This window comes from Podarcis melisellensis, assembly GCF_964234715.1.
Source record: "Podarcis melisellensis genome assembly, chromosome: 12".
In the NCBI taxonomy this organism is placed as follows: domain Eukaryota; kingdom Metazoa; phylum Chordata; class Lepidosauria; order Squamata; family Lacertidae; genus Podarcis; species Podarcis melisellensis.
In genome coordinates, this window is record NC_138544.1 from 26294662 (window position 1) to 26310896 (window position 16235).

Sequence of the window (16235 nt, forward strand, 5' to 3'; positions counted from 1 at the left end):
AGCCTTTGAGAAATATAATTTACATTGGGAAAGGCTAGGGGATTGCCTTTCCCACACATTTCAGACAACATGTCTTCACAGAATCTTAGAATTGTAGAGATGGAAGGGATGAGGGTCATCTACTCTGCTCCCCTGCATTGCAAGAATCTTTTGACCAAATGTGGAGCTCGAACCCACAACCCTGAGATTAAGAGTCTACAGGCTTGCCTGTATCTGTGGGGTGACACTGCTTCTTTACCAAATAGCTGTATGTTGAAATCTGAAATTGTATTTACCCCTTTTGCTACCTGTTTGGGAAAGTGTGCTGTAGTGATCACTGGGGTTGAAAGCTCATTTCTTTGCCCATCGAATGGTGGCTGGGCTGGCCAATTGCTCTCTCTGAGAGGCAAACTACATGTCGTGGAGTTAGGCGGTGCCGAATTCGTATAAAGTGGGGACATTGTTTCTGTTGCTGGGTCCCTGGAATTAGCCGATGTATTCCAGTAATCCGAACTGAGCCTCATTATTCTGTGAAACGTGGGGCTGCGGACAGGGCACGGATGAGATTCGTCACTTGCATAGGCGTCCCGACCGGCGGGCACAAAGCAGCAGGCGATCGAAAGGACGGAGACCTTCACCTCCTCTGACCTCCGAGGAACTCGATTGTAGTCTTTATTGTCAATCAGTCGATGACGGCACCAACGAAATCCCGCCCCTCGAGCTTTATCTCGGACCGCGCGCCTGTCATCTCACACCTCAGCTCTCTTCGGCGCGGGGTTGCGCCACCCCTTTGGGAAAGGACTAAAAAGGCGGGACTTGTTGCATTCCCCGCCCTCCCGAAGAGCGTCTATTGGCGTCGTAGATGGCTGCGGCGTCGCGATTGGTTGTCGAGCCACTCAGAAATCGGATTCGCTGGGCGGTGCGGGCATCTGCCGTGCTCTGTGCCCCCCTCCGCGTCAAGGCAGCCAGCTAGTCAGTCAGTCTTTCTTTCTCCTTCCTGCACTTTTGATGGTCCTCCAAAGCGAGTAGCGTTTTGAGCGGCGAAGCGGGGCATCGCTCCCGCGAGGGGTGAGCGGCGTCGGAGAGGCGCTGGAGGGTGGACGACGGGTGAGCCTGGGCAGCGGGCGGGCGCTCGCTCGCGCTGAGGGAACTTTTGGTTTCCCCTCTTTCTTTCTTTCCTTTCTTCCCTCGTCCCCCGCCCCCGCCACGAAAAGAGGAAAGAAAAGAATTTGAACGTCGACTGGTTCTTTTTCCGTTGGAAAAGGAGCGTTGGAACGGTTGGAAGGAGCGGGCAGTTCAGTTAACGGCTCGTCGGCATGGAGTGCGGGGGGCTTCCTTTCTCCTCGCGAGGTCGCAGGTTTGAACCACTCCCCCCTCCTTCTCGAGGCAGACCCCCGCCCGCCCTCTTCGTCTCCCCTCCTTTCCCCTTTCTGTTTTGGGGAAAGGCAGGCAGGAGCGCGAGGGAGCTGGCCGCCGCCCTCTGGTCTCGACCTGAGGGGACAACGGGGGAAGCGCCGGCAACGGAGTGGGCGGCGGCGGGTCGCTGAGAGAAACGAGGGGGAGGCCGCTTGGCATCTGGCGCCCCTCGATCTTGCTCGGGACTGTGGGAGGCGGCGGGTATCCGTCCCGTGGCGGGGCGCGACGCCCGCTGGCTGCGGTCAAGGGGGGGGGGGTTCGGCTGGGGATAGTTGGCTCTTCGCGCCTCCGGGGCTGTCCTCGGAGCTCTGCCTGCAATCCGCTCCTTTAATGACTCGAGAGGGAGCCCTATTAATACCAACGGGGCTGATCTCCGCGTAAACAAGCCGAGGATGGCGGGGCATGCCAGGGTCAACGTGCAGCGCCGCCGCCGCCTCCTTTTGCTCTGCACATTCCAGAGGGTGTTAGCTGTGCTCGGGCGAGAACAAAAAGGATTCTCGTGGCGCCTTGGAAGGCTGCCGGATAAAGTGGGGCTTTAGACCACGAGCACTTTGCACCGAAACACACCCTTTAAGGTGCCAGCCACAATACAGTACTCTTTTGTTGCTGTTGTTGCTGCTGCTGTCTTTTTTTGGGCTGTTTCCACGCAGAGGCAACTAGGGGGGAAAAACCAGTGTCCTCAGAACTTCCAGAGCGGGTGGCTGAGTTAGTCTGTTGCAGCAAAAGACAATAACCCCAAACCCGACAGTCTTGTGGCACTTTGAAGACGGGCACATTTATTGTAGAATAAGCTTTTGCGGAAGAGAGCCCACTTCCTCTACTGCTTGAAGGGTTATCCTTAGCTGGCATATCTAAATGGGGTTGCAGAAGAAGAAGGGTGTGATCATCGAGGTAGTTTTACAGTGCTTTGCCCTCACAGAATGCATGCAGCCCCAAAGAAATGAGGTGGGTGTAGATTTGGTTGATGGTATCTTTGGTTATTAAGGAAAAAAAATGAAAGAGTTTTAGTATATAGGCAGTGAAAGCTAGCTGGCACTGAGGACATCTTCATTCGAAAGTTAAATTGTCTGCAACTTGCTGTTTTGCCAAGGAGGCCTAACAAAAACTGTGGAAATAACCGCGAGGGTATTTTTCAAAGCCCAATTATTAATAAAGTGGATAACTGTATATGCATGCTGTAGAAATAGGTTCTATCTACCTTGTGCTGGGACAGCATTCAGTAACAGTAAGACACAAGTTGCACTGCTGCTATACCATCTATTTCATCACCATTAACAGACATTCTTGCTCTGACTGTCCCTATAGTTTTCACTAATATATTTGCTTTCATCTTATTTTGCTTTTAGGGGTCACTGCCATGCATCTCAAAATCTTGCTATAAAAAGGAAAGTGTTTCTTTCCTGTCAGAACTTGACTTCTCAAATACTATTGGAAATTGTGCTCAAGAACTCTTATTTTTATTTAAGTACTTAAAACTTTACATGCTTTTTGAAGATCATAACTTAAAATCTGATGTTGCTGTCTTCTGATTAGATAGGCTACCTTCCTGTAATCCCTTTATTACATTTAAATCTGCTTAAGTCTGTTGTGATTGAAGGTAGCTGCAGAGTTGAGATAATTTGTCTCAGTAGATTTTTTTTCAATCTGCTTAACAGGTTCAGGCACATATTTAGTGTTGCAATTTTTAAACCTCTAACACAAACCTTTAAACCTCTGATGCAGAAATTAGTGTGTTTTTGTGTCTCCTTGTGCAATCTTGAAAATATGAATGCTTGCCCTGTGAATGCATTGTAGGGAATTTACACATCAAAAATGCAAATTGTTAATGCAGGCATGGGGATTTCTGCATTAAAATTTATATTGACTATGCAGATGAAATATATTTTGACACTCATTAAAAGGGTAGAGTGGACAGACAGAATATAGTTATTTTAATGGCTGCTTGTTTTGGCACCCAAACTGCATATTCACTTGACATGCAGTCCAGACACACACAGAAAATGAAACAGCATTTATGGAGTACATTTCATTGAAGTAGATTTCACTATGATGTTGGCTATTTGCCTAATAGTAACTGATCATGGTAGCCCTCTTATATACAAGGGGTTACTATAAATGGACCCTTTGAAATTATTATTTTTTTCAAAGCCAGTGCAGTATTCCTTACAGAGGATAAGCTTATATAGAATAAGCTTGACTATATTTTACAGTCACATGGGTAGCTCCTGCTTATCTGTTGCCTCTGGTACATATATTCCCACTGTGCAGTGGAGGAATTACTAATTACATTTTCATTCCACCTTTTTCCCAAAGAGCTTGGGAGTGATGTGCATCAGGGATTGCCAGCATGGTGCCCACAGGCACCAATATGCCTATCCATCGGTGCCCCACAGTATACATAGTTCTCCCTCTCCCATTTTGTCCACCATGTTCAGTGGGAGAGAATTATTTCTTGAAGCTTTGTAGATGAGCCATCGTTTAAAGCTGGGTCTCCCTGTCCTTACCATGGCACCCACATTATTGTACCATGCAATTTAAAAATAATAATAAACAACACTTGAGAGAATGCCCTCAGAGTCTTTGGGAATGGAATGCCTTTACAGTCCTCATAGTAACCATGTATGTTTTTAAAGATCATGGCACAATGTAAGGTAGGTCATATGAGACACCCCAGGGAATAAATATCCCCCAATCCTGATGTAATTACCATATTTGAATACTAAAATTAAAACCTTTTTTTAGTGGCAAAAGGACCTATAGAGTCTCCGATTGCCACCAGCTGCAAAGTCAAAAGCACCAAAACTACTCTAGAATCAAAATATTGTATAGATGCATCTACAAATGTGCCCATAGTATCACTGGAAACTCCAGCACCACCACCCATCATCACATAATTGCACAGACATAATGCCCAACATTAGTAGCACCCATCAGCATAGGGTACAGTACTTGTTGTACAAATGTTATTATAATCGTGCCTTGCCAAGTCCACTTGGTCCCATGCACAGGGCACAAGCATACTGTCTGGAAGTGTCCAGATTGCCTCCCTTGTCAGAAGCCACCATGGTTTAATGGGCAGGTGGGCAGCAACTGACCTTTGTCGTTACCAAGTCCTAGAAATTTAATAAATAATAATAACAACAACTGACATTTGTAGTCACCAAGCTTTCTGAGTCATTCGCTCAAACGGGTTGAAATTGTCAAATGGAGCCAGCAGCTATAAACAGCACCTTTGCCATGGAAAAAGCCACAGCCAGGGAGAAGGAAGGAGCGCCTAACTGCAAGAGATAGCTAGATATATAGCTAGATATATGTGGGTAGGTGGAGATATGAAAGCTATAGTTCCCTTTCAGAATTCTTTTGTGGGACCACTGATCACAAACAATGTTGAGACCATTGCATATGAAAAATCATTTGAAGTGTATTCATTTGGAAGGAATAGTATTTTATTGGTTAAATTGTTTTTTAAAACTTTTTTCCTGACTGTATGGCTTGGCAGGGAAAAGTATGAGAAGAAATTCATAGGCTTTTGTATTGTGTATGGGACACTTTCACTTGCTTTCCAGAACTGTAGCCCTATGGGTTTGTTGTACTAAAAGAAATAATTTTCTGTATACAGTACTTATTTGAAAGTAATCCCATGAAACCCAGTAGGGTTTAGTCCTGAGTAGACCTGCATAGGACTAGAAATTCTGTCTCCGGCTCCACCCACCACTATCCCCGCCAACAGATTTTCCTAAGGGAATGTTGCTTTTAACAGAAAAAAAATTGCCCACACCTGTAAAACACTATCAAGGGCTGGTGCTAGAGAAGAATCCCTAGGGAGCTTAGCATCCCTTTTAAAATTTATGTTCCCCTACCAGTGTGTCCCTGTTCTGCCTTCTCTTTTCCCTCTATCTCTTGTCTGTCCCCAACAGCCTCTTTCAGAGCAAGGATGTTGCTACTGTAGTGGTTATTTTGATTCTTCTAGTTGGTTTAGGATTTGAGAGTGATCCTATCTTTGTCCAATAGGCATAATGCAGTCCTGTAATCTCTTTATTCACTGTAGTATGTGAAGACAGTTCTTAATGCATCCCCAAAACCCATTAGTGTCCTATGTATTTCACTGGAGTGTGTTTAAATAGTTTGTAATGTTTATTGCTGCAAACTTTATGATGCCACACAAGAGACCCAAGTTAAACAATATTTGTACAACTCTTGCAACTCTTACTATAGCTGATCTTGAAATAGCTACTGTCCTACTGTTTCTGTTCTCTGTCCTCCAGAGTTACCTTCCTACTGACACCAGCTCAAGGAGGATGGGGCCTGCTATCATTTTACTGCTTGTAAAACTAACAGTATACGTTAAAGCAGTGACTTTGGCTGTATTTATACAGATTATTTTGTTTGTTTTGAACACAGTTTGATTTCTTTTATTGGTACTGAAAGTTGACTCTTTAAAAGAAACATTTGACAAGGGCGTATATAATATATGTGGTTTATTTTCCTTCTTTGTGTTTTTGTGGGTTAAAACAAAATAAAATTGCTTTCAGGAAGACTCACCAGGGAGGTTTAAATACCGCACAGGAGAACTTCATAGGGTTGCTTTTGGAAAACAGACCATAATGTTGCTGTAATTAGTTTGCTTGGCTCTACATTCATACCTCAGGTTGAAGTAGCTTCAGGTTGAGCATTTTCGGGTTGTGCTCCACAGCGACCCGGAAGTAACGGAGCGCGTTACTTCTGGGTTTCACTGCTTGTGCATGCGCAGACGCTCAAAATGACGTCACGTTCATGTGCGGAAACGGCGAATCGTGACCCGCAGACATGGGTTGCGTTCGTTTCAGGATGCGAACGGGGCTCCGGAACAGATCCCGTTCGCATCCAGAGGTTCTACTGTATATTGCAGTCTTCAGTCATGCTTTGATCCTGCACTGAATTTTTATTCTTCATGAAAAGAACATACAGGTTTTGCTAATTCAGTATAGTCTTAAATACACAACCAGAATATTACATGCAAGTTTTTTGCTCTATATTTATTATCTTAAAGCTTTAATCGGCTATTGTATTTAGTATTTTACGTGCATGCCACAAATAATCCTTTAGTTATCAGTGACACTTTTTTCTATGTAAGACTCAAAATGATGTCATTTTTGGAGTTTGTATTCAAGAATTTTATTATGCATAGATCTCATAATTACTACTGGGAAGATCAGAATTAAAGGAACAAACTTTAAATATTATAATTAAATTAACACTAAAGTCAGTTGTCAAACATTTGCTCTGCTAGAAGTAATCTACATTCTGTTCAAAGCAGAAATGTAAATAAAACTATATAAACATTATAAAGCTGTGTAAGAACATTTAATCTCTGTAGTGCATTGCAGCACATTTTATTGATATTTTAAATATTTAATGTGGACAAAAACAGATTTGACATACGGTACATGATTCTGGTAACATATATTTGTGAGCTTTTGCTTTCACATAATATTGTGTTCCTGGTGGCTCAGTAAAATGCTAGGGTTTGCTTTGCCAAATACATTTGCATAGTTGTTTCTGTACTACTTCTCTTAAGTATGTACTAGTAAGGTCTTGTACAAACATACACGTATGCGTGAAGGTTTCCTCAATGATGCCAAACTACACTGTGAGCCATGTGTATATATTAATGTAATGTTCACTGGTGTTGGTGTACTATCCATAACTCATTTTAAAATTGTGGACGAAGAGCAGATGTAATAACGATTTCCTTAAGTTCTTGTAATGCATTATAGCTTTCAAAAGCATGTGATGCATATTTTCATTGTTTTTCTGTAGGAGGCTAGTGTTTAATGCCCTATTTAAAATTAAAAGTTTCTTTAAAAGTGCCTATGTTGATGCATTTCTATTTGTGGAAGACTAGACCAATCCTATTTTCCCCTCCTGTAGCTGTTGAAGCTTAAGTTGGAGTGCATCCTGTGTGGGTGACCTGAGTGAAACTACTCTGCCCGATTACCTTTAAAAGCCAGAAGCAAGCTTCTTGCATTTTCTAGCTGGCATAGGGCTGTGTTGCAGAAACCTTGAGTATGGCGCAAGCTGACTGCCCTGTCATTTCTTTCCACTTCTTTGCACGGCATTCCTGTGTTCTGTATAAGGATTTCCCTCCTGTGTTGAAATAGAAGCACTGATAGCACTAGGACCAATCAGGGCCGGATTTAGGTTTGATGAGGCCCTAAGCTACTGAAGGTAATGGGGCCTATATGTCCAGCTGCCCTTTGTCAACAACAAATTGTCACTGTTTTTTGTGTTGAATATATGCTAAATGGTAATTTATGGACCTAGTAGGTAACCAAGGCCATTTCAAAGTAATTGTTGGACTGAAACACAATTGGAAATGTACATCCAGGTTGTTTTTTCCTTTAATTTTTTTGGGGGCCCCAAGAGAGTGGGGCTCTAAGCTATAGCTTGTTTAGCTTATACGTAAATCCGGCACTGGGACCAATCTGAGTGCATGGGGAAATGAGGTATTTGGCCTTATAAATCCTGAGCTCAGTTCTGTTCTGTTATTTCTTCACGACAAGTTTGTAAGTGACTGACAAACGTATGATGAATGTTATTGTCTTGCAAATGACCAAGTAGAGAATATTTCCACTTTACTTTCAGATTCACAAATGATGAGAGTTACAATTCGGTACACGTGTATTTGGATGTAAACCCCATTTAACTCAGTAGGTCTTTTAAGTTGACATGTATAGGTTTGCATTTGGAGCACAGCTACATTTGGCCAAGTACCGTATTTTTCGCTCTATAAGACGCACCAGACCACAAGACGCACCTAGTTTTTGGAGGAGGAAAACCAGAAAAAAATATTCTGAATCTCAGAAGCCAGAACAGGGTTGCGAAAGCAGCAATCCCTCTTGCTGTTCTGGCTTCTGGGATAGCTGCATTCACTCCATAAGACGCACACACATTTCCCCTTACTTTTTAGGAGGGAAAAAGTGAGTCTTATAGAGCAAAAAATACGGTTTACTAAGACTTTTTCTGGGTGAATAAGTTGTGAATCTGGATGGTTCAATTTACTTCTAATTTCTCTCATGGATAATTTGCCTTTCCTAAGCCATGTTCCTCACAAAATATAGTTCTGATCTTTGCCTAATTGGTGCCTCAGAGTCCATTAGGAATACAGATAGTTATAGTCATAAGTGAAAATTGAATCAATAGAAAAACCTTTCAAACTAGAAAGTATGAGGGGAAATAGGCTTGATAATTCTTGAAAATGTATGCTGTAAATTGTACAAAATGACAGGGTGCTGACCACACCCAACTTCTGCTTTTTGTTCTTGAATCAGCATTCTTAGGAGCTGTTTTATAAACAAGCCCTTTGTATGCCTCTGAAATGTGGTAACATTTAGATTATAAGGCTATTTTGCAAGCATATGAAGCAGTTGGCTTTCATATTTTTCTTTGACTGTCAGTCACTATTTTAATGACAATAAAATGATAATTCTTGTGCTCTGTGATGTGCAGTTTGTGAGAGCACTGTAGAGTATTAAATCAGGGTGGAGTTGGAATAGGTTTTCTGAAACTGTTACATGTTTGCTCATAGTTCAAGAATGTATGTGGTAAGATTCAAATCTCCGAAAAATGTCTCTTCAGTTTTGTGTTGCACCCTTTGAAAATGATCAGTTTTTCCTTTTTATACTAGTCATATTGTTTTTCTTACAATATTCAACAGCTGGTGAGAATCTTTACATAATTTCATAGTACAGTAATATTTAATATGTAAAACAGTGCTTCAAGATGAAGGTGAAAAGCTTTTCTCCCCTGCAGTATTCACTATCCTTATTACATTTAGCAAACTTCTAACCTAGTTAGGAGAATTATTGCCTATTTGCTGGCCAGTTTGAAACAATAGAACTGTTTTGGGAACTAAGCAGAGGTTATATGTCTCTTTCTTTTTCTTAAACCCTTCTTTTGCCACTGTTGCACCTCATTATCACCTATGTAGTCTTCTGTAAGACTGTTGGTGATTTACTCCTCCCAAGAATCATGGAAGACTGTAAGTGGTCTTAAATTACTCTTTCGAAATAAACTTTACTATAAATATTCAAATGACTGTAACATTCACGCAGCGCTTAAACTATAGAACTTGCTGCAACAGGAGGCAGTAATGGTCACCAACTTAGATGGCTTTAAAAGAGTGTTGGACAAGTCCATGGAGAAGACCATCAATGGCTTCTAGCCATGATGGCAATGCTATGCCCCCACAGCTTGAGGCAGTAGCATTTCCAAATACCAGGTACTGGAGACTGCAGGAGGGAAGAATACTCTTGTGCTCAGACTCTGCTTGAAAGTTGCCTTTAGGCATCTGGTTGGCAAGTGTGAAAACAGGATGCTAGAGTAGATGGACTATTTAGAAAGTATTTCCTAAGTGTATAAAGATGTCTGGAATAAACTCTAGGAGCATAAAAGCAGTAGTCTCAGTAGGCTAAGGCTCCTGTCGTCTTGATGTTTTTGAATAATAAATGGGTGATAGTTATTACTATAGATTTATTCTGTGTTCCAAATATTAATATGGTATAGTCAGCTTAGTGTGAGAAAACAGCCAAACATTAACTGAAACTGTAACAAGTAAACAGATTAACTGTCTACCAACAAATACAGCATAAAGTTGTTTGATATAGGCTTAGGGAGATAAAATAAGGTATCACATATCACTATGGTTTTTAAATTTTAAAAGTTGACCTTTTCATTAAAAATATCACTTGGTTTCAATCTGCATGTAGTAGTCTGACTTGAAGCAACTAAAACCATGCTGTTTTGTAGCTTCCTGCTGTTGGCACCGAATGGATGTTTGCTTCTGCACTGTATGAACTTCATTTTAATTGTGGATTGTTCATAAATAATTCATCTGATAAAATTAATAGTGCAATTTAACATTATAATGAAAGACAAGGCCTTTCACTTTATCTTGTTATATGTCTTGCATCGGTACCAAATTAATGTAACATTATTTCAAAGTAAGTAAGTATTTTTTAAAAAAATATTTATCTCAGATAAATTTTAGTGGAGTTATATTGGAGAGTCTCAGCTTGATCTTTCATCAATATTTGTTAATCTGTTAACATTTGTTGCAGTTTCTACTATTAAGCAAACCAAACTTCTTTGATATAGAATAATCTGTTTGCTATTGTTAGCATTTCTGAGGAACCAAGAACGCCTGCCTTCAAATTTGATTGGCTTGTCTTCAGTTTCACAGCAGAGCCTATAGAGTGCTGTGAAACTATTTTTTGTGTATGCCTACTTTATATATTTCCAAAACAGTGCAATGGAGTGGATTTGATTGGGCTCGACTTTATAAGGAAGGATAAATGTGGGAAAGAAAAGTATTTTGGCTGACACACAGCTGTTATAATTGTAAATTGATAGATGACAAATCATATAATATAAATGAACATGCAACTGATTTTTTTCAGCATGATTATATGCATGAGATTATATATATCATTATTTAACATGGTGCCGCATTGGTCTAGTTTAAATAAATAATAGGAAAAGCTATGGAGTAATCCAGAAAAAATAGTACCATAAATAATAGGAAAAGCTATGGAGTAATTCAGAAAAAATAGTACCATAAATACACTAAAACTTGAGTACTGCCGAGCATATCAGCAGGGATAAGCAATTTCCTGTTCACATTCAGGACTTCCTATGGAGGTTCAGTTTGCGTGACTACCTAACAACATGTACATGAAAATTGATTAGTGCTATTTTTCTCTCCTAATTGCTATAGATCTGAACATGTAAAATTGACCAAAAGTAGTATGTTGACATCACAATTGCACAACAAAAGCATTCTGCTTTAAATAATACTCTGTTATTTTCTTGAAAAGGTCTTGGTTGGATGACTCATACTCTTTATAAACCACATAATAATGAGCTACTTGGAGAGACACATTTTCTCTTTCCTTCATCTTTTGACAAAGGGATGTGCATTATGGCTTTTTAAGTTGCTTTGAGCCTTTGTAACTAAATACCAGAAGAAGAGTAGGGAATGTATAGAACATTCCAAGAAGCTACTAGATAAGGTTGAAATAGTTTCAGTTCTCATATTTATTAAACACAGTTTTCCATAATAGAAAAAGCATTCTAAAGAGTATTTAGTGTTCCTGAATGAGTCACATTTCTCTGCAGTTATAAATATACTTCAGACAAGAGTTCTTGGTTTCTTGTGCTTTCCTGAACAACTCAGAGCTAATGCATCTTAGGCTTCTGGAAATACCGTACATGCTGTCATTTCTCCTTTCCCCCCTCCCTCCCCAGACTCTGCAACTAGAATAATTTGAACAAATGGACCCTGATTAGTTAGGTACTTTTGTTGTTTGTTGCTATTTGGTGCTATGAATTTTATATTTTTCATGAACTGGGGTTGGGACTTATGGGAAAAGTTAAGAAAGCAGCCTGTAAAGTCATCAGGCATGACTTTGGGGGTCAGCTGATGTCCATGTCCAGATCTACTACAAAGTTGATCCTGAGTCTGGTTTTATTTATTTCTTCAGTATTCCTAAAGCTCACATTTTCATTTACTGTCTAAGATATTATCAGTGTTTGTACAAAGTAAAAAGGCCTTGATCAAGTGGCCTTCATTACTCTTTATGTGCGTCTCCACTGAACCTAACAACCTGATGTCAAGGTTCCTATGCAACCAAAGACAGCAAAGAGGAAAGTGTTAGGTTGTTTCTTCAGACAGATTCTATTGCTGTGGCTGTCTTCAGTTCCAAGGGAAACAATTTATATTCCACCTTCCAGATTTCATTACACGTCTTCATGAAAATAAAGTTAGCCAAGAAGTAATACTTAGATGAATGATTTTGCATGTTGAGTGCCCTGGGGCTGCTTATACTCCATACGTTTTAAGTACCGGTATATTCCCTTACCAAAAAGTCATAAGAACTGTAGTTTACCTCACAGGGAGCTACAATTCCCAGCAACCATAACAAGCTATAGTTCCCAAGGTTCTTGTGGGGGACAGTGCTTTAAATGTATGGAGTGTGTTGCACCTTAAACTCAGGACTAAAATGATTGGTTGAACTGGGTTCCAAAAGCTTTAACAGAGGTAATTGTTTGGTAATTGTACTTTACACTAGATATCTTCGAATCTTATGGGCTTCCCCCCACTACCAGTAATTTCTGTTGAGTAATTTCATACATGTGGACATTATATGGCTATAAATCTGTGTTTTTCCCGTGTAACCGTGATACTGAGAACCTTAGCATGTCCTTTTGTGGATAGAAATAAAAAAATGGTGGCAGTCTTCCCTATCTGTCAACATAATTGAAAATGTATTGTGTGAAATCTGGTGTGCTGATACTTGGCTACTCTTGCCAGTTTGAGGGACAGACTTGATGGTGTCTCATGACTCTCCTCCCAAAAACGATTCTGGAAAAATATTGAAATGAAAATGTTATGTACTGAAGTTCTCACCCTGGGCTAGCTGGGGGATACTGTAGATAGTTATGCAAATGAAGGATCGAAAGTAACATTCAGTGATTGGATAGTTTGTATGCAAATGAAGGATCAAAAGTGACGTTCAGTGATTGGCTAGTTACAGAGTATGGTTACTGTTGCATTCTAGTGGAGCTCTATATAAGCAGGCTGACTGAGCTCCTCAGTTCAGTTCTGATCCAGCTTAGAAATAAAGAGCTGCTTTGGAAGAATCGCTGTGTCGTCTGATATGTTCGCCCACAACTTAACAAAAAATATTACACCACTAATTCTACTTCAGCAGACTGTACGTTTGAGAGGAATATATTCATTTTCATATCTTAGCATATAGAAGTTGAGACATGCTTTCATATACATCTAAAGGTTTCAGAGAATATGTGTATAGTCTGAACATCTGCTGGTCTTCAGTAAAATATAGGTTTCCCCCTCTTCTTAACACTCCAGCATTTAAGATAAAAAAGGAGTTGCATAGCTATGGAAACGGGAGTAAGTGGTTGCATCATATATATATACTCCTTAGTGGTTTCACTTTTGCAGAAAACAAGTGTATTGCATAATAGTTAAACTTTTTGCTCCAAATCTTTAAGGCTGAAGATTTCAGAACAGATGTTGGAAGATGTTGGCGGTGGACAAAGGGATCGTAGAAGAATGGTTATCGGAATACAAGGTAATAATATATGGTTCCCAAAAATAAATATTCATTTTCAAGAATTAAATGCTAGCAATTATCCATAGTAGTAGAGCCAGTATAGTGTAGAGAAGAAGAAGAAGAAGAAGAAGAAGAAGAAGAAGAAGAAGAGGAGGAGGAGGAGGAGTTTGGATTTGATATCCCGCCTTTCACTCCCTTTAAGGAGTCTCAAAGCGGCTAACATTCTCCTTTCCCTTCCTCCCCCACAACAAACACTCTGTGAGGTGAGTGGGGCTGAGAGACTTCAGAGAAGTATGACTGACCCAAGGTCACCCAGCAGTTGCATGTGGAGGAGCGGAGACTCGAACCCGGTTCCCCAGATTACGAGACTATCGCTCTTAACCACTACACCACACTGGCTCTCCCACTACACCACACCATACTCGACTGCTTCAACCTGCAGAACTGGCACTGTTATAGGTGCCACATAATACCCGTTCTGCATTCATAAGAAATCAATCTTTTAATGTGGCAGCATTTACACTTTGGATCTCCCAGCCTACTGATACCAGGCAGCCACCCTCACTGTACTCTTTTTAGCTCCTGCTAAAAATATTTTTTGTTTAGACAAGCCTACCCAGATAATGTGGCATGTTTATGTGTGGTTTGATTGTTTTTAGTTTATTGCTGATTTCCCGCCTCCCCCCATTTTTTTCAAATGTTTATATAATAGTTTTAACTTCTTTCTACCAATACTTTTGTTGTTTTATTCTCTTTTGTACCTCAATCAAGTGGCATATAAAGTTTCTGAAATAGATAAATAAAATCTCTTATCTAATTTACGCTTTTTTGCAGCATTACCATTCATACTTTCTTTTTGTCCCATATCACCACCAAATGGCATACATGCACCCTTTCTTGCAAGAACATTGTCCTTCAAACTCTCCCTCTATTCCCCATTTTCTACTTTTCCCTTTTTTCTATGTATATGAATGGCTAGAATATACCTTTACATAAGTTTAGGTGCCAGGCAAAAACGTTTCTCTTTAACCAGGTCTTTGGCTTGGACTGATTAAAATTCTGTGTCCTTTTAAATGAGTTTGTGGGAGGGAGGTTATTGGTCTGTTTGTTTTATTACCGGTATATATTTTGTGTCCTCATTTTGTATTTTCATGTTGTGAACTGCCCTATGATCTTCAGCTGAAGGGTGGTATACAGATTTAATAAATAATTTTTTATGAGGTACATTTGCCCCCAAGAAAAATACAGCCTGAAAAAATAGGATGTATACTTCATATGAAGAAGGGGGTATAAATATATTAATTGCAAATAAACTTATATATTGGCTTACTGTGTCTTAAAATGTTTTGTGTTAGACAGTGCCAGAAGCATCTATACCAAGCTATGCTAAAAATCTGAAAGACAAGAGTTCTCTGGTTTCATCTCTTTATAAAGTTATTCAGGATCCACAAAGTGAGGTAGGTAAATGTGTACAGAATTATAATTGGGGTTGGGAGAACAGTTGAGAATAAATGGTGCATGCTGTTTCACTGCAGCACTAAGTTCTTAAGAAGTGGGCAGGGTGAGCAGAAGTAAGAACAACACAGAGCACTAAACATTGTCCTCTTCTTTATGAGATCCTGCTTTAGACCTCTTGTTTTGACTTTCTGTAGATACTACCTTTGTATATTTCAACTTTTCTATGGCGCTGCTAAGACTGGAAATCTGATTTTAAAGAGTACCCTTTTCAGCTGAGAGCCAAACTAGATGGGAAATTAAATGTATCAATAATTAGATAATCATTGGAATTTTGGGGGAGAGTTTTAACTGTTTTCTTTCCCTGCTGCATTTCTGATCAAAGACAGAAATTCACAATGTCCCTATTTCTGATTGAGCAGCTCTGATTGAGTATGGCATAAGGGGAGAATGGGGCATACTAATTTAACATTTACAATACAAAATTGTTTCTTTTAAGAATTGATAAATTTTACTTCTTTAAAAAGTGTAGAAATGCATACTGATGTGTTAATCCACTAACAAAATATTTAATGTTTGATTTTGTTTCAGCTGCTAGAACCAGTCTGTCATCAGCTGTTTGAGTTTTATCGTAGTGGTGAGGAACTTCTGCTTCAGTTCACACTGCAGTTTCTTCCAGAACTGATATGGTGCTATCTTGCTGTTTCTGCCAGTAAGGACCTACAAAGCAGTGGCTGCATAGAAGCACTTCTCTTAGGAGTTTATAACTTGGTTTGTATTCACACTTGAGAAATTAATTATTCTCTCTTGGGATAAAGTGCAAATTACAGTGTAATGTCCCGGGGGCCTCTTAACCAGTTAGATCTAAATCTCTGTGACATACTGCTATTAGCAGAAATGTTCATGTGGTTTTGTCAGAAAACAAGCAAAAAATCTGGAATATTAACTTGCTCGGGTTTGGTATTCTCTGTATCGACAATAGTTGGATTTAGCAATTGTATTCTGTAGCTTTAGCACAGTGGGATGAAGGAAGCTGTTTTAAAACAGTTGAGCTATGCAGCATTCATCAGTAGGCATTCTTCATATCACATGTTTACCTTCTAAGCTCATTGTGATAGTAGTAGGATAACTCCTCCCTGGAGCGTCTCTCCGACTAAATATTTGGGAGGGTTGCATGATAAAATGGGCTGTGTATTATTCTAAAAGGAAAACAGGGTTGGAAGTAGGTTCCCTGCTTCCTTCTATAGTCTCTCTCCACCCACCCCTCAG

The 16235-nt window shown here is 40.0% G+C and overlaps 1 protein-coding gene across 7 annotated transcripts in view; it reads left to right on the forward strand.

The window, feature by feature from the left end:
* Window positions 1–185: 185 nt before the first annotated feature.
* The window catches only part of HYCC1 (hyccin PI4KA lipid kinase complex subunit 1), a 33449-nt gene continuing 17399 nt past the window's right edge, over window positions 186–16235 (forward strand). For 3 of the 7 annotated variants that reach the window (XM_081883336.1, XM_081883342.1, XM_081883341.1), the window contains exons 1-4: window positions 948–1086; window positions 13450–13529; window positions 14867–14968; window positions 15558–15737. In XM_081883336.1, the coding sequence (XP_081739462.1) occupies window positions 13479–13529; window positions 14867–14968; window positions 15558–15737 (333 nt within the window). In that variant the 5' untranslated portion in view covers window positions 948–1086; window positions 13450–13478. Of the gene's footprint in view, window positions 1087–1185; window positions 1337–1666; window positions 2341–13449; window positions 13530–14866; window positions 14969–15557; window positions 15738–16235 lie in introns of those variants that run through there. The other 4 variants (XM_081883338.1, XM_081883339.1, XM_081883337.1 and 1 more) reach the window with 4 other exon arrangements.